Source organism: Ctenopharyngodon idella, chromosome 22 (genome assembly GCF_019924925.1).
Source record: "Ctenopharyngodon idella isolate HZGC_01 chromosome 22, HZGC01, whole genome shotgun sequence".
In the NCBI taxonomy this organism is placed as follows: domain Eukaryota; kingdom Metazoa; phylum Chordata; class Actinopteri; order Cypriniformes; family Xenocyprididae; genus Ctenopharyngodon; species Ctenopharyngodon idella.
Window position 1 is genome coordinate 27,020,766 of NC_067241.1, and position 25,722 is coordinate 27,046,487.

The following is a 25,722-nucleotide window of genomic DNA, read 5'->3' on the forward strand; positions in this document are numbered from 1 at the left end:
ACACACACACACACACACACTGGATTTCCATGTTTTATGGGGACTTTCCATAGACATAATGATTTTATACTGTACAAACTGTATATTATATCCCCTAACCCTAAACCTACCAATAACTGAAAACTTTCTGCATTTTTACACCTTCAAAAAACATCACTATGATTTACAACCTGAATTCCAGAAATGTTGGGACGTTTTTTAAATTTGAATAAAATGAAATCTAAAAAACTTTCAAATCACATGAGCCAATATTTTATTCACAATAGAACATAGATAATATAACCAATGTTTAAAGTGAAAAATTTTACACTTTTATGCACAAAATTAGCTCATTTCAAATTTGATGCCTGCTGCAGGTCTCAAAATAGTTGGGACGGGGGCATGTTTACCACGGTGTAGCACCTCCTCTTTTTTTCAAAACAGTTTGAAGACATCTGGGCATCGACGTTATGAGTTTCTGGAGTTTTGGTGTTGGAATTTGGTCCCATTCTCGCCTGATATAGGTTTTCAGCTGCTGAAGAGTTCGTGGTCATCTTTGACGTATTTTTCTCTATAGGTGAAAGATCTGGACTGCAGGCAGACCAATTCAGCACCCGGACTCTTCTACGACGAAGCCATGCTGTTGTAATAGCTGCAGTATGTGGTTTTGCATTGTCCTGCTGAAATACACAAGGCCTTCCCTGAAATAGACGTTGTCTGGAGGGGAGCATATGTTGCTCTAAAACCTTTATATACCTTTCAGCATTCATAGTGCCTTCCAAAACATGCAAGCTGCCCATAACGTATGCATATATGCACCCCTAAACCATCAGAGATGCTGGCTTTTGAACTGAACGCTGATAACACGCTGGAAGGTCTCTCTCCTCTTTAGCCCGGAGGACACAGCGTCTGTGATTTCCAACAAGAATGTCAAATTTGGACTCGTCTGACCATAGAACACTTTTCCACTTTGGATTGTGTTTACCGACAGTGGTTTCTGGGTGTATTCCTGGGCCGATTTAGTAATGTCATTGACACAATCATGCCGATGAGTGATGCAGTGTCATCTGAGGGCCCAATAAAGGTCTTCGGTCTTGTCCCTTACGCACAGAGATTTCTCCAGTTTCTCTGAATCTTTTGATGATGTTATGCACTGTAGATGATGAGTTTTGCAAAGCCTTTGCAATTTGACGTTGAGGAACATCTTTTTTAAAGTATTCCACAATCTTTTTACGCACTCTTTCACAGCTCTGCCGATCTTTACTTCTGAGAGACTCTGCCTCTCTAAGACATCCCTTTTATAGCTAATCATGTTACAGACCTGATATCAATTAACTTAATTAGTTGCTAGATGTTCTCCCAGCTGAATCTTTTCAAAATTTCTTCATTTTTCAGCCATTTGTTGCCCCCGTCCCAACTTTTTTGAGACCTGTAGCAGGCATCAAATTTGAAATGAGCTCATTTAGTGGATAAAAGTGTAAAATTTCTCCGTTTAAACATTTGTTATCTATGTTCTATTGTGAATAAAATATTGGCTCATGTGATTTGAAAGTCTTTTAGTTTTCATTTTATTCAAATTTAAAAAACGTCCCAATATTTCCGGAATTCGGGTTGTATAAGCTGTTTTACTCATGGCGACCAAAAAAGGTCTCCACAAGGACAAGGATTTCCGATATTGCTATTTGTGTGGGGACATTTTGCCCCCATAATGTATGGTTTAACTAGGATCACACACACACAAAGTTCAAGTCTAGTTTTATTCTGTGTACATGTACAAGACTCTATTTACTGTTACTCTTTCTCACACACACACACAGGAATGAATAACAGGTCTCTGAATGAGTGATTTTCATGATCAGATGTCAGGCCTCATTCAGACTCAACACACTCTCTCATTTCAAACTGATATACAGCAAGAAATAAGGGAGAGACTCTCCCTGCGTCCCAATTCCAATACCACCTATTTTAAATATAAACAAGTATGCAAGATTAAAATGAGCCCCAATGCACAGTAGGTTGAAAACAGTGTGTAAATGATGTATGATTTCTGCTGGGAGTTTTGAAATATGCATCTGTTACCCACAACCCACTGCACTACGAAAGTTTGTGAGTTAAAGAGATAGTTCACCCCTAAACTAAAATTATCTTATCGTTCATTCACCCTTATTAATTCTTTCCTTCATGAACAAAAATGTGTGTTCTTGTACATACAAAGAAATATATGTGTAATAATGAAGGTTAATGACTTTAGCTAGATGTTAACACTTGTTCAAAAGCACAGTACACGAAAAAAGATCTGCGGTATCAAGATCAATATGATGGTGCACCAGTGGAGCACACATTTTAGTGTATACTTAGTAGGTGTAAGTGAACATGTGTTTCAGCTGTGACTCATGAAAGCACAAACAAACATTTCAGTCAATACATAAAAGCGCAACAGAAGGCAATCTCAGGAGCAATTTCACCTCCATGTTTACGTACACTGAACATACAGCAGGCCTGATAATAGCAGAGCTGGTTGTTTATCATAAACGACAGGCTTTGAGCTCATAATGTGTCATTAGCGTTCGCAGGATCCGTGGAGCTCCAGAGACCATGAGCTGTGCTGCTATGTGTGGAATGCTGGGAAGGCAGGAGCAAATGGACGACTTCACTCGTACTTACAGTGTGAAACACACACTTCCAGGGCAAACCACCACTGAGATTTTGCACGGTACAAGCCACTTTCAGGTGTTTATGATGAAATATGAAATATATGGCTGTCCAAAAATTGGTAACACTTTATTTTAATGGTCCACATTACACATTCTACTAACTTTAAGTAACTTTGCAACTACATGTCAACTTATTAACCTTAACCTAACACCTAACCTTAACCTAACAGTCTACTGCAGTCTACTAATACTCTAAAAAGAGTTAGTTGACATGCAGTTGCAAAGTTGCTTATAGCTAGAATGTCTAAAGTGGACCATCGAAATAAAGTGTAACCCAAACATTTCCCAAAAAACTTAGGGGGAAAAAAGTGTTGTGAAAACTAAACATGATTAAAGACTTTAAGACAGTACAACTTACTCAACAGCGGTCATGACAGCCAAAGGCACACACTACAAAATAATAAAATAAAATAATAAAATAAAGATCAACTTCTAACACATAAAGGAATGGCATTTCTAACATTTAATAACAGAATTAAATTAAGCTATGAACAAAAAAAAAATGGCAATGATTTCTCACGGCTCATTGGTACAGAAGACAGAATGTCAGTAATGGGTGATGTACTTTTTAGTAATTAAAAGTAAAATCGCAAACTGTATTGTTTACTGTATTGTCAGTGGATGTATTTTAGCAGCCAGGGAGAATTGTGTGATATGATTAACTATACTGGTTTCTAGCAGCCATAAAGACTTCTTTCCTGTGGAGACTGTTTCTGTGGTGGAGAAAGCATACAGACAGATGAAGCTGAAGCGAGAGGAGGAGGAGAACTATAGCACAACTGTTCAGAAAAACGTACCCGCGGTTGCAATTCATTTTCAAAAAGAGAGGTGGGTGGAACGAATAGTGGTCACAATGCTGTGAAAATGCCTCAGTTGAGTGAGTCTCCCCACAGAACTGCCTATATTGTCTAGGGATGCGGAGATATTCAAATATTTTCATGTTATGGTCAATGGTAAATGATATTAAACTGTATACTATTTTTGCAAGTTTTTATAAAGAAATAAAAACAATAAAACACTAAACTAAAACTAGCCATCTAAATTCTGCAAGTGAATTAGGTATCACTACATCATAATGTACAGAATAAAAATGGATATTTATTTTGACATTTGCTAAAGATTACATTTAACAGTGTGATTATTACATTATTTATGTTTTTAAAGATTAGCTTTAACTGAATGTTAGAATGACTGAAATCAAGAACATCCCATTTAAGATTTTTAAAATGTTTTTGAAAGAACTCTCTTATGCTCTTCAGGACTGCATTTATTTGACTTGAGTAAAAACAGCAATATTGTGAAATATTATTACAATTTAAAATAACTGTTTTTATTGTAATACATTTTAAAATGTAATTTATTCCTGTGATCAAAGTTGAATTTTCAGCATCATTACTCCAGTCTTAAGTGTCACATGATCCTTCAGAAATCATTCTAATATGAGGATTTGATGCTCAAGAAGCATTTCTTATTATCAATGTTGAAAAAAGTTGTGCTGCTTCATATTGATGAATAGAAAGTTCAAAAGAACAGCATTTATTTGAAATATAAATGTTGTAACATTATAAATGTGTTTACTATCACTTTTAATGCATTCTTGCTGAATAAAAGTATTAAAAGTATCTTTACTGAACCCATACTTGTGTATATAAATAAAAAGCTTACGGTTAGTCTGAGGTAATTATAATCATCTTTATAAAAAAAAAAACAACAGATTAGTATAGTGTATATAGAGACTTGGGCTGTGTCCGAAATCTCATTCAATCCCATAATGCACCACAATAAAAGATGGTGCCCGCTTGTGCAATGTGGCTACAGCATATTCCTTTTTAATAGATTATTAAATAGTTTAATCAAGGTTTACACATGCTAGTTTCCATGACAGAGTTCAAGATAAATCTTTTCATTTCTACTGGAGCCAGTTTGCAAAGTTCCAAATCATTATTAAACAGCAAGCACAAACTATGTAAAAGCAACAACCCTTCCGGCACACTCAGTGTTCGAATTCACTCACTCATTTTCATTCACTCCTTTAAGGGGACTATATGTGGACTAGGGAATAGTGAATAAGGGATTTTGAACACAACCTAGGTGCCAGTTTTGCTTTGCATCACAGGTAGAGATCAGACAGAGCTCATGCAATAAGACAAATCCAGCACTCACATAACAAATTCTCTTTGACTCTATACTGTGAGTGTGTCTCTGAGACACCCGTCTCTCTGTTCTGTGTCCTGCTTTTACCTGACTCTCTCTCTCTCTCTGGATAGTGTAACACACGTTGGGGAAGCGCTCATGCTAACGTTCAGCGCTACACTATTCTGACCCACTTTCATAAAAACCAGCTCTTTTTTGAGTCTGCATAGGAATCTGCTCAGCGCTGATAACCAACCAGACACTCGAGGTGCCACACACATTCTCTCTCTCCCATTCCTGCTCTGATGTCGAGCCAGGCTTGCGTTTTCTTTTGGTAAAGGCAGGATCCGGGCTTAGATCAATACCCAAGAGCCCACGCGTCCCTGTAGCTGGTGGCTGGGCCGACCTGTCCGCTGTTATTAGATTAGATTCACACAAGTGACTGCTGCTGCTTTTAATGAGCCAACGATAACAGTGGGACTGTGACTACAAACTAATTATGGATGCAAGTCATTTAAAACAGAAAGAAAGAGTGAGAGAGATGAGAAGGAAGGGCGAACAAGGTAGAAGAATAATCAATGATAAAAATGAAGCCTGACACATTATTATTCAAATCACCTGTAGGGAGAGAGAGAAAGAGAGAGAGAGAGAGAGAGAGAGAGGGAGGAAAAAGAGAGAAACAGAAAGAGGGAAACTTCAGAGGCAAGGAAGTGCTGTAGAGAAAATTAAATCCTCCACTTCAAATGAGCGTGTAAATGAACCACACACAGCTTTGCAAATACAAAATAGACACACACACACACACACACACACACACATCCTCATACTTCCAACTCCAATGTAGCATGAGGAAAGGAAAAAGTTCTTTAGCCTAAAAATTCTAACTTCCCCACAACCACAAGTTAACGATAATCTCCTAAGGTACCTAAAATACATATTTTAGGAGAAATACAGAATCTAAGGCAAAGTTGATGCTGTAATGGAACATAACTGGGAGGTCCATTAAAGACCCCATGAAATGGTTTAATGAGTTTTCTTTCCTGACATATTTCCATTGAAATGTTCCATAATTTTTCAATACCCAAAAGTCTGTAATTTATGTCACAGACCTGCAAAACCACACTTGACAGCTTGTTCCACATATGAAAGCAATGAGGACACTTTCAAACACTTTCTAGCCACTTCCTTCACAAGCAATTGATGCTATGAAAGCTATGAAATGTCAGCTTGTTCTACTGCCGCCTGAAAAATTACTGATATTATGTGTGATAAAAAAACAGTGATGAAAACAGCATTTATCAAACTATTATGTTATAAAATTATCGTAATAAAATTAAAGTGTTATTTGTTTACTACAAAAGTCACTAATTTTAAATCAAATCATTTATATCAACCAATAATGAACAAATTAATTTACTAAAATGAATCAGACATTTTGTCAAGCTACATACTAATGGTTAGAAAAAGTAGTCTGATACTTATTCATCTTATTTTTATCAACACAGAAGTAAGCCACTTTCTGTGAATGTGCAATATTTCCGATTAAATAGCCTCTATAGGTAATTAAAGGTTTAGTTCACACAAAAATGAAAATTCTGTCATTTATTACTCACCCTCATGTTGTTCCACATCCGTAAGACCTTCGTTCATCTTTCGAACACAAATTAAGATCATTTTGATGAAATCTAAGAGCTTTCTGTCCCTCCAAAGAGATCCAACGCAACTACCACTTTTAAGGTCCAGAAAGGTAGGAAAAACATCATTAAAGTACTCCACGTGACTCCAGTGGTTTAACCTTAATTTTATGAAGCGTCAACTTAACGAACGTGCTCAAGTGTTCACGAGAGCATCACGATGCATGCGTGTTGTGTTCTGACTCGCATCAACTTAATGAACATGCGTGAGTGTTCACGAGAGCACTGACGCATGCGTGTTGTGTTCAGACTCACCTATCAACTCAACACACATGCGCGAGTGTTCACGAGAGCATTGACGCATGCGTGTTGTGTTCAGACTCGCACATCAACTCAACGCACATGCGCGAGTGTTCACGAGAGCATTATGACGCATGCGTGCTGTGTTCAGACTCGCGTCAACTCAACGCACATGCGGGAGTGTTCATGAGAGCTTCACGACGCATGCGTGTTGTGTTCAGATTCACGGGTCAACTCAACGCACATGCGCAAGTGTTCACGAGAGCTTCACGACGCATGTAAATAAAGTGGTAAATTATGTTTTTTTGCGCAAACAAAGCACTTGTGTCGCTTCAAAAAACTGAGTTTAAGCCACTGGAGTCACATGGAGTACTTTAATGATGTCATTCCTACCTTTCTGGACCTTGAAAGTGGTAGTTGCATTGGATCTCTATGGAGGGACAGAAACCTCTCAGACTTCATCAAAAATATCTTAATTTTCTGTTCGAAAGATGATTGAAGGTTTTACGGATGTGGAAAGACACGAGGGTGAGTAATTAATGATAGAATTTTCATTTTTGGGTGAACTAACCCTTTAAGAAGAATAACAAAGAGCAGTAAACAGTAAAACTATTTGCACAACAAACTAGTATAATTAGGATTATGATAATGAATTATAATAAAAATACCAGTTTGCATGCAATTTCTAATTTTACAGCTGAAATAACTGGAAGCGGCTAACATGCATTCAAGTCAAAAGCAGCCATGCATTATAACTCCTACGTTATAAAAAAATGTGGATAAAGCTACTGTTAAACAAAGGTTATGCTAAGTACTGAAAATGTAGTTAAGTTACTTACTTTACAACTTTCTTTCTTGTTTGGAAAAGGAAATAAAAAAAGCATTAGCATGACTGAAAACCACAAGTAACTACGATAGCGAATCAGTTGAAGAACATGTTCATTCTAGAGAACATTTCATTGGACAAATGGGCGATTGTAATTCGTGATTCTAAGATTGTAATTTTTATATGCTCACATGTGCTAAAAGTTTATTTTGCACTAACAGACAGATGGCCTCAAAACTAACAGGCCACCAAATGGCCATTTTGATTTCATGTGGTCTTTAAATCCCCTGGGTTATGAATCAACCTCCAAGCAATAAAATGTTCCTCTGCGCACTTATAATCACTTTAATGTTGGTCAATTTGTCAGAGCATAAATACAGAGTTCACCCGAGCACATGTGCACTGCCTATAAAACACAAAAACTCACACAACCTCCTGTTGAGTGATGACGCTCAAGGGTCATCAGAAAACAAAGACAAACAGGAAGTGACTGTAAAGGATAAAAGTAGATTATTTCAGTGCAGTCCAATCCCTCCTGTCAGCGAGGTATAGCCCTACGGGCAAAGTTCAGTGGTGGTAAACGAAAGAACAGTATCTCCTACTTTTCTGGAACAGGGGAATACATTAATAGTCAGTGGAGGGCTGATGTTTAGCCCTGTACAAACAGGGCAGTGGCTTATCTCGTCCCCTGGGCTTCACTCTGGTCCTCTCCCACTTAGCCTATTCTGCCAAGAGCAAATATTCACTGTGTTTATGCACTGCACACTATTTTTTTTTTTTTATTGAATTTATGTGCATTCCTATGGACCTATTCGATCCAGGAATGAAATTCCAAAACAGTATGAATCACTGCTAACAGTCAGCACTGGAAAGCACTTTCTTGATCTGCCAAACTTTAATCTGATTGGTTATCTTTGTCTGTACTGACATTTTCCAAGAATTTTACACACACACATACAGTCGCTGGGATGGTACCTTTTCAGGAGATGGAAAAGCTTTCCGCCTTGGTTAGAACCGACTGACCACATATTTTACAGACCACCTGGGCCGCTTCACATAAAACGCATTTTTGCATTCCACTGCGGGACTTTTTCATTGTTTTTCTATGTAAACACACAATCATTGCACTACTTTTCTATTCCAAACACACACTAGACGGATGTATTTGACCATTGCGCGTTTTTGCATTCCACTTTCATTTCATTCCTGCCCCATTCCTTTGAGCTCTTTTATCATGACTCGTGTTTCAAGAGACTCACCAAAAGCTTGAAATTGCAAGTGCAATGCTGTACCAGGGGAGCTACTGAGCAAGTTTATATAAGACTCACATATGGTGCTGATTATGTGATGCAAACATCAGACCGTATTAGTTTACAAATCAAGCACTATGGTAAAGTGTTTTGAGGTCAAAACATAGTATTGTGCAAGGAACTGCATGATAATAAGTCTTATTAATCGAAAAGGAATAAAATTGTAGTGTTCATTTCAGCTTGAAACTGCAGTGGATTATATGTACAGGTACATTTTTGGAGTTTTGCAAAAAAAAAAAATATATATATATTTTTTATTTTTATATATATATATATATATATATATATATATATATATAGGTAGAGGCAAGTTTTTGCATTGAGCCTATGTTGCAAACACATTTGTATGTTGCAAAGTCCACTTTTTAGGCACACTTACACGCACACACACACCATTTTATAAAGCAAGTTGAGTAATACAGTGTTTCTTACAGGGTATATCTGAGTAGTCCCATTCCCATGGACCAAAATGTTTTTTTACATCAATATTTCATATTCTTCAACATTGATAATTCATCTGGTTTAGATATATTCTCTCAAAACAAAGCTAGGAGGACACAGAGCCATCATCTTCTGAAGAATACAATCAAACAAGCACATTTCTTCATAATAAAATTGATAAACTATCTGTTTTAGACACATAAACAAGAAAGAATGTGTTGTTTGGACAGACTTAAAGTTTTTCTCTTATCTCTCTCTCTCTCACACACACACACACACTTTTTGACCTGAGCAGACAGATATCAGCCACAACAGCAGAACTACTGCCAAGCAGACAGACAAGCTTGATGGGAGATAAGAGAGAGAGACAGTGAAGATACTCACAGCTGTCCTCCTCCTCTGTGATGACACTGATGACGTAGCAGGCGTAGATGAAACCCAGCAGCTGAGGAGACAAACACAAACACGTCAGACACAGCAAAAAGAGTGGAAAGACAGGCAGACATGCTCACTGAACTATCTTTTCACATTTCACTTTCAGCTCATGCCTTCACCTGATGTCAGAATAACTTTCTTTGTTTGCCTGTGCTAGTGTAACCTCCACGATTCTAGGGTGATGTATGTGGTTGCCAGGGTGTTATTAGTCTTTGATTACTGGCCCAAGTCAAAAGAGTCAAACCTTATGAAGGGGAGATCATCGGTGTGTCCGAAATCACGTACTGTTTGAGTAAGTACTACATTTGAAATTGAACTTAGCGACCGTTAATAAAGAACGTTCTATATAGTATGAATGTAATCCAGACATACTACATCTGCCATGTTGTTACGGTCATGTGACCTACCAGCGTCAGTGGTGTCACTTCACTGCCATTCACAAATCCCCTCCCCCATGGCCTCATTGGATAATAAAGTGTCCATCGAATGCGCTCTTCAGAATCTCGCCGGAAGTAGTAGGTTATCTGAGTACTTTTCACCTACTGTTTTTCGAATAATATGTATTCGGACATACAACTCTGCTGCCATACTGGTTTTTGCACGCTATATAGTAGAGAAGTATTCGATTTCGGACACAGCACATGTCTCCAGAGGTTTATATTGTCCAACATGAAAAGAATTTTTGAAAAGTAATGACATCTCTCCTCAAATTGCTTGTGATGTTATTTATTTGTAATATTTGACAAATAGCATCTACTAAATGAAAAAAATGTAAAATTTTTTTCAGGTATCATTCATTTCTACGGCTGGGGCGATAAATCGATGCATCTCGATTCCGAATGCATCGCGATTCTCTCTCGAATCGATTCTGAGATTAGTTTTTAACAGCAGATGGCGCTCTAGACTAGTTTTTAACCACATGCTCAAATGCTCACGAAGAAGAGCGCTGAAGAGCAGTGTTGCCAAGACTGTGGTTTTCCTGCGGAATTAGGCTACTTTAACAGTGTTGCCACAGATTGTTTTTCATGTCCACGGGTTGAAGCAGCCCTTAGTAACGTGATATTTAGCCCCTGGAATGCTAATTTTACCAGGGGAACCTCGGCAAAAAATGCTGATTTTACCCCATGGGATGCGATTTTTACTGAGGGACCCCCCCCTGAAATGCGATTGGGCTAGTTTTGGGTTAGTTTTGAGTGCCAATTGGGCAGGTTTTGTTGTGAAAACCTCGAAACACTGCTGAAGAGTGCTTGTGCGTTCGGCTGAGTCGAGAATGTACTTGCACCTCAAAATACTTTTATGACGCGAGATTAATGTAAACAGCCCCCTGCAAACACATTGTAATTCGCTTCAAACTTTTCCAACTTTATGAATGATTATTTTATAGAAGGTTCAAGTGGTGTGTATAAGGAATTGGAAGCAAGCAGAGTACGGGTGTTTCTAAACCATGCAGTGCCATCTGCTGTTAAAAACTAAGCTCAGAATCGATTTGAGAGAGAATCTCGATGCATTTGGAAAATCTCTGAATCGAACCAGAATCATTTCTCGATTTATGATGCATTGATTTATTGTCCCAGCTCTATTCATTTCTGTAGCACAAACAGTGCGGGAATAGTTACACACCAAAGTTTGATACTATAGTGTTAGGGGTTTGTTCAAATCCCTAACCGTAAGTATGTGCAGCAGGAATGGCAGGCACATCTTATAAACCATTCATTATGAGAAACACATGGCCGATAATACATTACTCAAAGAGACATTAGAGAGAGTTTTACGAAGTCCTGTGCCAAGTGAACAGGGGACGGGTGTGTGTGTGTAGATGACGGGCATATTGAAGGCTATGGCAGTGCCACAGAGCCAGATGGCACAGCTCTGCATGAAAACACACACAGGGCAAACTCAACTCCCAAAGAGTGGCACTATTCCAAACCAATTAATCTGTCATTGGGCAGACGGCCCAGCATACACATACCTTGGAAAAAAAAAAATAAATAAATTAATGCAGTGTGTTTGCATATGAACAAGAGAGAGAGAGAGAGAGAGAGAGAGAGAGAGAGAGAGAGAGAGAGAGAGAGAGAGAGAGAGAGAGAGAGAGAGAGAGAGAAACGTTTGACAAAAACTTAAATGCCCAAATGAGAGTCTTTGAGGCCCGTGAGAGGCTGATAGAGCGGGTTTGTGCTGGTGAGACACACAGCTGTTGCTAGTTCTCTCTCTCTCTCTCTGTGTGTGTGTGCAGGGCAAGGTGGTTCAGACCTCCAATCAGCTTCTAATACACTGAAGGAGTTGCAAAATACCAATTGCATCAGAGGAAATGTCAACAACCAGACTGCCAACTGCAGGAGAGAGCCGGCTTGATCAGCATGTCGTATTGACCTTGAAACCATTTGAGTGGATCCTTATGTGGAGGGAATTTTAAGCCATTCAACTTTGACTTCAATAGACCTATAAACCTGCATGTTATGTTTGCCATCATGATGTTTACAATAGATGTATAACATAAATTAATTTAACATTTTTAGGGCCAGATTTACTAACAGTTCGCGCCAGCGCAAACCCTCTTTTGGCGTTAAAAAACTAGGATTTACCAAAGACACGCAATGAAAAATTAGCGCTAAAAAGGTATGGACACAGTTATTTTTGCTGCTGACCTTATTGCATATGCATTTGTAGGAGTTTCCCTTTCAGACGCAAACTTTATGGGAGGAGAGTATTTAAATGAATCATGTAAGGTGATTTACTAAGGTTTGCGCTAGTCAATCTGGTATTTGAGCCATTATTTACCACCCCAAAAAAGCTTAAACCTTAAACCAGACGCTAATTTGCTCTTGGTAGATTCCGTTGGTCATTATGGAAATGATCCGACTGCGTCTGTGTTCTTTAATTTGCATGTCATCAGTAGATCACACTCAGAGTTTAGTAAATCTGGCCCTTAATGTTTCTGAAAGAAGTCTCTTCTACTCACCAAGGCTGCATTTATTTTATCAAAAACACAGTAAAAACATTCATATTGTGAAATATTATTCCAATTTAAAATAACTGTTTTCTATTGTAATATATTTTAAAATGTAATTTATTCCTGTGATCAAAGCTGAATTTTCAGCATCAGTACTCCAATCTTCAGTGTCACATGATCCTTTGTTTTGATACTCCAGAAACATTTATGATTATTATCAATGTTGAAACAGTTGTGCTGCTTCATATTTTTGTGATGTATTTTATCAAACCGTGATGTATTTTTTCAGGATTCTTTGATAATCATAAATGTCTTTACTTTTGATATTATAAATGTCTTTACTGTCACTTTTTGATCAATTTAATGCATCCTTGCTGAATAAAATCATTAATTTCTTTAAAAATAAATCTTACTGACCCCAAACCTTTAAAAAGTAAGGTATTTGTATTTTTTTTAAATATATTTTTATTGCAATGTGTCGGGGTCCAGATGATCAGCCTGTTTTTTTTTTTTTTTTTTTTTTTTTTAATTTTTTATTATTATTTTGCGATAATAACTGTATGATTGTACATTATCACTTACTTGCTCCACACAAGAACAGTGCTGACTAAATAAAACCGTAGAACAGGCTATTTATTATTCAGATATAAATATTAAATCTTTTGTTGAAGACCTCTCTTACTCTGAGACCATGAGAAAAATGTAACACAAATTTAATCAATTTAAAGCTAATTCTTGCTCAGGGCATTTCAGGCGAAGGTGAAAAAGACAGAAAGAGCAGCTCTCCACCTGAGACTTGACCACTCTTGAGTTCAGATCTAGTGCACGACTCAAAATCTCCTTAATTATGGTCATTAAAAACCATAAGCTATTTAAAAATCACAGCCTTAAAGCTAGGACCCTCTGTTTCACTGTTTCAGGCCTGCACAATCATCTTCCTCTGCTGATTCTCAAAGTTTCTTTCTAATCTCTGGTGAAACTCTTGCAAAGAAGTGCAGATTTAACCTGTTTTCTCTCTGTAATATTAAGCGTCAGAGTTGACAGGTTGGGTTAACACTGCTTCGGCTGCGTTTCATGGACTGATCATTCAGGTCAAAGGGTAAAGTTGCAGTAGAGAGAAGAAGTTTCTGGGTCAGTGGCCTTCAACTCCCTCAGGGTGTTTCTCATGCCAGCTAATTCAACTTTCAATCCCTCAGTCTAGTCTTCATAATGCCTTTAATATGAATAGAATTATCTCAAAATTGTTTTTGTAATCACTGGGGAATTTGCCTTGAGAACTAATCCTTAAAATTCATTAAAAATGTAATATAAAAGGAAAATAAACTGGGTAAAATGTCTGGTTTAAAATTTATAAGCTTGGGAATTCAGCCAATGTCAGAAAAGCAAAGTCTAACTGGTCTTTAAAATGGTACCAAAATTCAAAAAGTGTTTATCATTTTCATTTTGCAATTAAAGACTACGTTTACACAAAACTGCTTTACAACTTAGTATTTTTATATACAAATATTTTTAAGAAATAAGACTCATTCTTCATTTTTTTTTACAGGATGGTTATATCATCTTGAATTCTTTCATAGAATATCAACATAAAATTTAATTCAGAAACTAATTATTAATGGTCTCTAATTAACAAGAAGTACCTTGTCCTAGCAATGGATGAGAAGTTTATAACCAATGACATGATGCAGAAAGAGCCAAAGAACGAGAGCTGATCTGTCTGTATGACTGACGGATCAAACGGCGCTTCTATATGCACACGACCTGGTTCTGTCATCTCAACAGTTATATAGCATTTCTGTCTGATCTGGGCTCTGGTAACACACACCTAAATAATGCTTGAGTTTGAGGTGCCCTGGAAATGAAGTCTATATTAGGAAGAAATCACATCAGAGATAACAGAGAAGGAACACTTGCTTCTATGCCATAAAAAGACAAAAGTGACTATCCTTATGAATTGGATCTAAGCGCGCTAATAATAGCACATCTCTCCTTAATAATCTGTATGATTTGATGTACCATTAATGTCTGTAGCACAAACAAAATTTTAATATTTAGTATGTGTAATAGATTGCCTTAGAAAACACCACAAATTCACCTTTATATAGCACTTTATACAACACAGATTGTTTCAAAGCAACTTTACAGTGATAAACAGGAAAATAATGATTCAAATGATGCAAAGCAACTCTAAAAAGACAATAGAAAACAGTCATTATTCAGATTAAATCAGTTTGGTTCAATAACTGTGTAAAGTTCATCATTTACGGAATGAGTTAATAATGAGTTAATAAAGCAGCTCTGCAGAATACAGTAATGTCATTGTCAAGCTCTTTTTTCCTTCATTTTTCCCATTGAGATTTTAAAATAGTCTTCGTTAAAGAGATATAAGCCATGATCCAAGCCCGTCTTCTACGAGGTGAATCACAACACTACAAATTTTGATTTAAAGCATGAAAGTATTTGAAAATAGGACAGAAATACAAAGGTACAAGACTGTGTACTTAACGGCTTTAGAGGGAAAGAACTACAATCCCATGAAGCATTGCAAACAGCATAATCGAATTAAAAATGGAGAAATATAAAACTACTCATTTACAAATGTTGATTATATGTATAATAACAATATATTTTAGGTTTATTGGAAAATATGCATATATATATATATATATATATATATATATATATATATATATATATATATATATATAACATTTCAGTATTTTAAGTGCATAGGGAGATCGACTTGATTACATGCTGTTTTGGCGTTTTGCTCGTTTCAACTCTCTGAGTTTAAACGTAGTTTTTCCACCAGGAATTCTGCTGGTAAACATGATTATTTTAAAAATAAGTTGAAATAAGGCAGGCAGATGGCTTCAACAGAAGCAAATACCATAGATTAGCAACTTCTTAGCTCACAGTAGGTCTGTCTTTAAAGTTTTTAAGTTTATAACTTTAAAGTTTATAAGTTATAATTCAAAATCAATTTCCATATGGAGAAAATAAATGAGTGAGTTTTTACTTCTGGAACATGACTGTTGTACTCTATAGTGTCTATAGTGCATTCAAGTCAATAATGTTGCTGAATATTAAGTGTTGTAAAGATACAAAAACGGACAAATCCCCAACTCATATCATTATAATGATTATAAAGTTTTTATATGCCTTGTGAAAAGTGTGCTTAATTCAACTGAATGTGCACTTGTACTTCGAATCTTAATATTATATTCAGTGTTATATTCGGTCTTGAACTCGGTCTCGTAACCATATTGTAATGGTCTTGGTCTTGTCATGGACTCGTGGGCATTTTGACTTGGAATTGACTCGTACTCGAACATATTAGGAATCGGACTCATTCCAGAGTCCACTCGAGTCCCATTCAAAATATTTCATGATTATTACTGTATGTTATCATTTCTGTAAATTGATGTTTGGTTGACACGTCCAATGATTAGTGATTTTCTTGTGCGCAACTGCGCATGACTTGAGACTAACGTTAGTGCAAAGGAAGCAGGACTCAGGTAGTAGTGGGAAGTTCAGAACATTTTACTGACTCGGATCTTTGAATCTTGTTCAGCAAAATGGACAAATATTTTTTCAAGTCATTTCGTTCATTTCAGCAGAATATAACTGAAATGTTACATTTTAAATTCCCCAACACATACTATTTGCGCAAACGTTTATCACATTTGTAATAAAAAATAAACAATAGGCTAATACAGCCACGAAGGCCAAATAATGAGTAAAAAATGATTGATTGATCAATTAATTGCTTAGCAGGGTTTGAGGCTATGCAGTCTGTTAGTTCACCTCACCTCCAGAACAGAGTCGTTCTTTCTTTTGTCACCTCACATTTATCTCGTCTGTTCCCCAGAAAGATTAGATACCTCTCATGTCTAGAACTCCAAACTTTCTGGTCTCGGTCTCGACTCGGACTCAGCCCTTTCTGGTCTCGGTCTTGACTCGGACTCAACATACTCTGAACTCGGTCTTGACTAGGACTCGAATGAGCTGGTCTCGACTACAACATGTTTAAAAAAAACTGTATATGTTGCATATAATATTAATTAAATAAAAGGCTACTTAAGTATACTTACATAGAGTCCACTTTCACAACCGTTTCTTAACACACTTAAGTACACATTTAAAAAGTTCACTTCGTATTAATGTCAATTTAAAAGTTTTGCTTTAAAATACATTTCAAATAATTGTTTTACTAATCATTTGTTATGATTTACAGAAGTACACTTATTTTAATGTATTGACTAATATACTAAAGCACATGTAAAGTACTTTTAAATAATTATTATTTTAATTAACTGTAGTTTGTTATTCAGTATTACATTTAAAGTAATATATAAAATATATTTTAAATGTACTACATTGATATTAAAGGGGACCTATTATGCAAAATTCACTTTTGCATGGTGTTTGGACATAAATGTGTGTTGGCAGTGTGTGTACACAACCACCCTATAGTGATAAAAATACACCCACTCTTTTTTTTTTAATCCCCATAAATCATAAGCAGTGTCTCTGAACAAGCCGTTTCCAGATACCTGGCAATGTGACGTCACATTAGCCACAGGCCGCATCCACAAATGCCGTTTTAACATAGAACCGCCCTGAGCGAGTTCACAGCGAGTTGTACACAGTCCGCCATTGCTGCACTGACGAGAATGTTTTAGGTGTTCTGTAGCTGGATGGATTAATCCACATAGCTCTCTCCATTTACTCCCGAAATCTGAGCCGCTGAAGATGAGGTGGATTAATTTTGTTTTAGAAGAAAATGCTCCCTCAACTCTACCGAAATTCGTTTATGTCTGCACAAATCATTTCACACCGGACTGCTTTGAGAACAAATGTCAATATAAAGGGAAAATACAAAACAGAGGTTGTGCTAAAAATGTGTTACTCAAGGATAGATCAGTAAACTGTTCGTGATCCAGCTTACAGTCTCCAGAGTGATACTGGATACGGCAGTAATGAAGGTGAGAGCACTTTATTACAGTTCATCGGAGTTGATTTACAGATATAAAGTTTACCAGTTTATTAAGCACCACCCGAAAAGGCATAAGGTTTTTATATATTTGTTTACTGTTAGTTGTAACGAGTGTTTCTGTGTTCTTCGCTATGTACAGTATGTTGATGATAATGCAAGGGTGAGAGAGGTAAACAGCGGTAAACAGGCTTGTACTAATATAGTAGATAAAAACAAGAAGACAATATAAGTTATAACCGTAATTAAACTAAACTATATCTGTTCTATCTCCATGCAGCATATATTCACAGTTTCTGACATTATAGTGCGTTCTGACTGACTCCTGACACCGGAGAATCAGCTCTTGAAGCTCCGCCCTATTAGGCAGAGCGCAGCAGCTCATTTGCATTTAAAGGGCACACACTGAAACGGCGTGTTTTTGCTCACCCCCAAAAAGTGGCAATTTTAACATGCTATAAAAATTATCTGTGGGGTATTTTGAGCTAAAACTTCACATACACACTCTGGGGACATCAGAGACTTATTTTACATCTTGTAAAAGGGGGCATAATAGGTCCACTTTAAAGTGAAATGGTATTAATAGTATGCCATTATAAAAGTATATTGTAGTTTACCATAAATGCTTGTCAGTACATTCAGCAGAACACTTTAACCATACATCAAAGACAATATAAGTAATTATGAAATTACTTATAAAGATGTACTTAAGTCCTATGTAATTGGGTCAAAAACACTCAGCTAAATGCATTTAATATAAATTTAAACTATAATACATTTTCATTTAATAGTAAATAACATGAAATTAAGAGTCTGAATACATTTCATTCAGTTCACACTTTAGTATATTTCTGAGTAATAAGTAATCTTTTTAAAAGTATGCTAAAGTGAACTTATTTCTCACAAAGGATACCAAGAGTTGAGTTAAGAAAGCAGTCCCCTCCACCAGCTGAAACATTAGTCCTAAAACTACACTTCCATTTATTATCTGCTCTCACAGTGTTATCTGCCTTAGTTTTAGCTGGCTAAAGCTGAAAGAGAGAGAAAAAGAGAACGAAAGAGACAGACTTAATAATAATAATAATACAGACCAAGAGCCCTGTGAATACACAGGCCTGGAAGATGGAAACACGTCACAAAAACCTAACGCTGCCTTTGGCACACTACATGAACATGATGTTTGACAGCTTAATTATGTGCCCCTTGTGCCACAGTGTCACCCTGCTGTGACAGAAATTAGTCCACCTGCATGTGCAGTGTGTACGGCTGTGCCTCTCCATATATGCACACGCATTTACAGACTATATATCACAGCAGTTCTGATGTGTCTCTCGCTCCTTCAGTCGCCTGGAGGCAGAATTCACAGCCGTATCACATCAGAATCAGAGCACTCTCAACATCACTTCACAAAAGTGCTCTCACACACGCAAGCACACTAACAGCACTTCACACCACCAGATCTGAGATTAAAAACCTGGCAAAAATATATTCCACCTGTCATGGCTGCTGAGCGGCTAAACAAGCGCTCTCAGTTGTTTGCAGCTGGCCACGTCGAATCAAAAATCCACTTAAATTTGTGTGTACATGAAAAGTGATTAAACCACCGCAGGGAGCGAAGGGAGACACTTTGAAGTGAAATTTTGTCTTAATCATGTTCTCAGACACACACTCAGCAACAGTCTGGATGGGCGCAAAACAAGCTGAATTTGTGATTACATTGCAGAGTTTGAACGTGACCGTTTTTTTAAAAGTGTGTTTGGGTGCTGAAGGAAAATGAGCAGGAATGGCAACTAAAAGGTGTTTAACAGCGGTACAAAGTTTTTGGAAAGTTTGTGCCGTTTCAAACCACTGAAACAAACTCAAAAACACCTACATTTTGGCCAGTTTTCTTTTGAAATGACGCCACAGCTGTTTCGATTTTGCTTCAAGTATTAATGCGTTATATTTAAAGGGCACCTATTATGCAAAATCCACTTTTACATGGTGTTTGAATATAAATGTGTGTTGGCAGTGTGTAAACACAACCACACTACAATGATAAAAATCTACCCACTCCTTTTTGTTTAATCCCCATTAAACTAAAGCAGTCTCATTAGACAAGCCGTTTTGATTCTCTGAGCAATGTGACGTCACATTCCTCATGCCCCGCCCACGACCGCTGTACTGCATTACCATAGTTTCCGCCCTCAGCTAGCTGTACGCTATCCGCCATTTTCTCCACGCTTGAGCAACTGTAGCAACAACAATGTCTGGTAAGTAATTGAGATGTTTTGTTGTTGGATGTAAGAGTAAACATACCAGTCTTCATTAACGCAGTGGATTAGTTTTATTTTTGAAGGGAATGCGCCACAGATCTAATATACACATACGATTTCTGTAACGTTGCCTGCTATTTACGTTCACAGACATAACTGACTGTGTTTATGTGAACGGTGTGTGTTTTTGACAGAACCTTGTGTGTATTTGACAGTTTAAACAAAACAAAAAATGCGAAGGAGAAGTTACTCACGAGACTAGACGTCTGACAGCCAGCTGTCTGTGTGTGTGCACTTCAGATAAGTGCACTCAGAAAATAATGATGAAAATTTAATGATGAAAGAAAAACTATGCTATCTGTGAGAGTGATCGCGATATAGATGATAATCAAAACCAAACAGATATCTTGTTAATATTTGGCAGAGAATCCGATTGAGGCAGGAACTGTGATTGTAGAGAGGGGGCGGGGCACAGCAGCTCATTTGCATTTAAAGGCACATGCACGAAAACAGCCTGTTCTTGATTGTAGTCAGAAATGAGTATTTACAACGTGGATTTATAAATGATCTGTGAGGTATTTTCAGCTGAAACTTCACAGATACATTCTGGGGACACCTGAGACTTAAATTACATAATGTAAAAATGGGCATAATAGGTACCCTTTAAAAACAAAAAATAACAACACATTTTTCCAATGGAGCTTTTGGATGTTTAGTAGATTTTCAATGTGGACTTGAACATCTAAATTTCAAGGGAAATGTTCCTCAGCTATCTATTGTCTCTCCCTGGGGCAGAGAGCATGATGGGAAAGGAAGTGATGAATTCCCATACCATCCTGACAAGATATTCTTCTCCATCTGAAGCAGCTGCCTTATCTTGACTTCAGAGTTTTACTGAAGAGAGAAGCAACTGAGATATGAGAGGAAAGAGATGTCAGATGAGGAAAAAAATAAGTAAAATAGTGAGATACAAAGATGGAGGAGGAATGAACTCATCCACCCACTTATGCTGATAAAATGGAGAAAGTACAGAGGAGTGAAAACTGAGACACATACCAGTTATGACAACGGTACAGTTTTTTTTAAAGGTCAGTGAAAGGAGATTAAAACAACATCAAAATATGTTGATTGTCAACTTCAAGTGATAAAAAAGTGCTAAAATTGTCACTGAGAAAACAGCCCACGTCTGAAGTTTTTACAGGTTCCTCCCTCATGGGTCCCACTAATGGAGAAACAGACGCTGCTCTCACTTGTCACAGAGGGGGATTTACATGAAGCTGAACTAATGACTCTCTCAGTCACTCACTTGTCATCTGTGTGTGTGTCCTGCGACACTCTCTGACTGTCCTCTTGTGACTGCAAATTCTCAGAAGCATAAGAGCATGACTATTCACTACAGCAGAAGAAGTGTTTCTGATAGTGACCTAGTTCTGAAGTTACACACACACACACACACACACACACACACACACACACACACACACACACACAGAGAGAAGCGTCTCGGAAGTGTTTATGAAGTATCTGACTCTACTCAGTCTCGTTTGCCCTCTCAATCCCAAGCAAAAAAACAATTTGTCTCAAAATGTCTTGCAGGGTGGGTGAATTTTTCTCACAAAGTTATTGTGTGTTAAAAAAATATAATAATTATAATATGTATAATAATTATAAATTATAATAATCATATAATGAATAAATAGAAATTATTTTAACTTTTAGATTTTTAGAACTATTAAGGCAGTATTGCATGTGAGATGCAAGAATAAACTATAGAAATTAGATTTTTTTCTTTGCATTGACAATGGTCAACAGTTGATTTTACTTCTTTATGCAAAATTAATTTTTTTTTTTTTTTTTTTTTTGTGGTGTAATTTGACTTCTGTGAGATTCATTTGGCTCTTTAGCTATGTTCTCATTCTTCTGAGCATTTTCTTACTTCATTTCCAAATTTTTACAAAACCACAAGTTGTGTACTTTGGGCAATGGAGATGAAAATCTATATCGCTCTAACTAATCTCTGAATTCCCACTGAAGAGGCCTGTAGGAACTTGACTGTAGTGTGTGTGCAACTCCCACTTCCTGCAGGCCACTGTGTTCAACTCTCATCCTGAAGTTAGCAGTTCATTGTTGGAGCATGAGAGGATAATCATCACTCTGGAGAACCATCCGGCACTCCTAACACTACAGATCCTCAAAGCATCCCCCATTCCTTATACATTATATTATATATATACAGTGCTGCTTGAAAGTTTGTGAACCCCTTGCAGAATCTGTGAAAATGTGAACATTTTTAAGATATTTTACATAAAATATGTTTACATATAATTCACAAAACAAAAAAAATAGCTGAATTTATTAAAATAACCCCGTTCATAAGTTTGGGAACCACTGGTTCTTAATACTGTGTGTGGTTACCTGGATGATCTACGACTGTTTTTTTGTTTTGTGATGGTTGTTCATGAGTCACTTGTTTGTCCTGAGCAGTTAAACTGAGCTCTGGTCTTCAGAAAAATCCAAGAGTCAGGGGTGAAAACTTTTGAACAGGATAAAGATGTCCCAATTTTTCTAATTTTGTTTAAATATAAATTTTTTTTCACTTAGTACTGCCCTTCGGAAGCAACAGAAGATACTTACATGTTTCCCGGAAGACGAATTAAGTACAATATTCCTTGATCTTCGAATTTAAAAAAAGTTTCCACCCCCTGGCTCTTAATGCATCGTGTTTCCTTCTGGAGCATCAGTGAATGTTTGAACCTTTTTTAATAGTTGTGTTTGAGTCCCTCAAGTGTCCTCAGTGTGAAAAGATGGATCTCAAAATCATACAGTCACTGCTGGAAAGGGTTCAAATATGCAAAAGATGCTGGAAAACTAAAGGAGGATTTTTCTGAAGAACAGAGCTCAGTTTAACTGCTCAGAACAAACAAGTGACTCATGAACAACCGTCACAAAACAAAAAAACAGTCGTAGATTGTCCAGGTAACCACACACAGTATTAAGAACCAAGGGCTCATAAACTTTTGAACTGGGTTATTTTAATAAATTCAGCTATTTTTTTGTCTTGTGAATTATATGTAAACATTGTTTATGTAAAATATCTTAATCAGGACAGTACTAAATAAAAAATAACATGCATTTCGTATGATCTCTCTTATTTTGTTAAAATCATTCACATTTTCACAGATTCACAGATTTCACAGGTTCACATACTTTTTCTTGCAACTGTATATATGGTTCTTCAGGTGCTTTGGTTTGATTCAATGTATATTATATCATTGAATCATTTATTTAACCGATTGACAAAAAAAATAAAAAATAAAAAAATATTATTATATATAAAATTAAAATATAAAATTATTATATATATATACATACACACATTATATATTATATATATAACTATGAGCACTATATATATACATATATATATATACATACATATATATATACATATATATATATATATATATATATACATATATATATATATACATATACATATACATATATATATATATATATATATATATATATATATATATATATATATATATATATATATATATATATATATATATACACACATAGTGCTCAGCATAAATGAGTCCACCCCCTTTGAAAAGTTACATTTTAAACAATATCTCAATGAACACAAAAACAATTTCCAAAATGTTGACAAGACTAAGTTTTATATAACATCTGTTTAACTTATAACATGAAAGTAAGGTTAATAATATAACTTAGATTACACATTTTTCAGTTTTACTCAAATTAGTGTGATGCAAAAATGAGTACACCCCACAAAAAAAACTACTACATCTAGTACTTTGTACGGCCTCCGTGATTTTTAATGACAGCACCAAGTCTTCTAGGCATGGAATGAACAAGTTGACGACATTTTGCAACATCTATCTTTTTCCATTCTTCAAGAATGACCTCTTTTAGAGACTGGATTCTGGATGGAGAGTGATGCTCAACTTGTCTCTTCAGAATTCCCCATAGGTGTTCGATTGGGTTCAGATCAGGAGCCACTGAATCACTTTCACCCTGTTCTTCTTCAGAAATCCAACAGTGGCCTTATATGTGCGTTTAGGATCATTGTCATGTTGGAAAAGTGCACGACGACCAAGGGCACGGAGTGATGGTAGCATCTTCTCTTTCAGTATAGAGCAGTACATCTGTGAATTCATGATGCTATCAATGAAATGCAGCTCCCTGACACCAGCAGCACTCATGCAGCCCCACATAAGGACACTGCCACTACCATGTTTCACTGTAGGCACCGTGCATTTTTCTTTGTATTCCTCACCTTTGTGACGCCATACAGTTTTGAAGCCATCAGTTCCAAAAACATTTATCTTGGTCTCATCACTCCAGAGTATAGAGTCCCAGTAGCCTTCATCTTTGTCAGCATGGGCCCTGGCAAACTCTAGGCGAGCTTTTTTGTACCTGGGCTTTAGGAGAGGCTTTTTTCGTGGACGGCACCCATGCATGCCAGTCCTCTGCAGTGTACGCCGTATTGTGTTACAGGAAATAGTCACCCCAGTTTGGCTTTCTACTTCTTTAGATAACTGCAGTGAACTTGCATGCTGATTTTCTTCAACCCTTCTCATCAGAAGACGCTCCTGTCGAGGTGTTACCTTCCGTGGATGACCTGGATGTCTCTGTGAGATGGTTGCAGTTCCATCTTTTTTAAATTTTTGTACCACTTTTGCTACAGTATTCTGACTGATAAGTAAAGCTTTGTTGATCTTCTTGTAGCCTTCACCTTTCTGGAATAAAGAAATGATTTTCTTTCTCAGGTCTTGTGACATTTCTCTTTCATGTGGTGCCATTGCTGGCAGCAATAAATGGGAAGGGGTTTTAACACCCTTTTATAGTCAACTGTCTGCTGGACACCTGTGTAATGAATAATTAGACTCACCTGTGGTTGAATTCTTGTTAAATTCACGTAAATAGACGTTTGTAGTCTAAAATTTAGCTTTGCTCCAGAGACTTTCAGTGGGGTGTACTCATTTTTGCATCACCCTAATTTGAGTAAAACTGAAAAATGTGTAATCTAAGTTATATCATTAACCTTACTTTCATGTTATAAGTTAAACAGATGTTATATAAAACTTAGTCTTGTCAACATTTTGGAAATTGTTTGTGTTCACTGAGATATTGTTTAAAATGTTACATTTCAAAGGGGGTGTATTCATTTACGCTGAGCATTATAGATAGATAGATAGATAGATAGATAGATAGATAGATAGATAGATAGATAGATAGATAGATAAATAAATAAATAAGCATTATAAAAAATATTAAAATATATTACAATTTAAAAATAACCATTTTCTATTTGAATATATTTTAAAACGTAATTCATTCCTGTGATAAAATGCTGAATTTTCAGCCTTCAGTGCAGCGTTCATCATTACACCAGTCTTCAGTGTCACATGATCCTTATTAGATATTCTAATATGCTGATTTGATGCTCAAGACACAATTATTATTATTATCAATGTTAAAAACTTAATATTTTTGTGGAAACTGAAAAAAAATCCAGGTTTCTTTGATTAATAGACAGAATTCACCAAAAGAACAGAATTTTTTGAAATGGAAATCTTAACCTTATAAATGTCTTTACTCTCACTATAGATCAATTTACAAGTATTAATGTCTTTAAAAAAATTGTACAGTCCACAGACTTTTGAATATTGTATTATATTATATTACATTACAAACAGCATTACGAACTTGTTGGATT

The 25,722-nt window shown here is 36.4% G+C and overlaps 1 protein-coding gene across 2 annotated transcripts in view; it reads right to left on the reverse strand.

Moving 5' to 3' along the window:
• Window positions 1-25,722, reverse strand: part of nkain4 (sodium/potassium transporting ATPase interacting 4) — an 81,076-nt gene that overhangs the window by 6,732 nt on the left and 48,622 nt on the right. For both annotated transcript variants that reach the window (XM_051880373.1, XM_051880372.1), the window contains exon 5: window positions 9,722-9,782. In XM_051880373.1, the coding sequence (XP_051736333.1) occupies window positions 9,722-9,782 (61 nt within the window). The remainder of the gene's footprint in view (window positions 1-9,721; window positions 9,783-25,722) is intronic.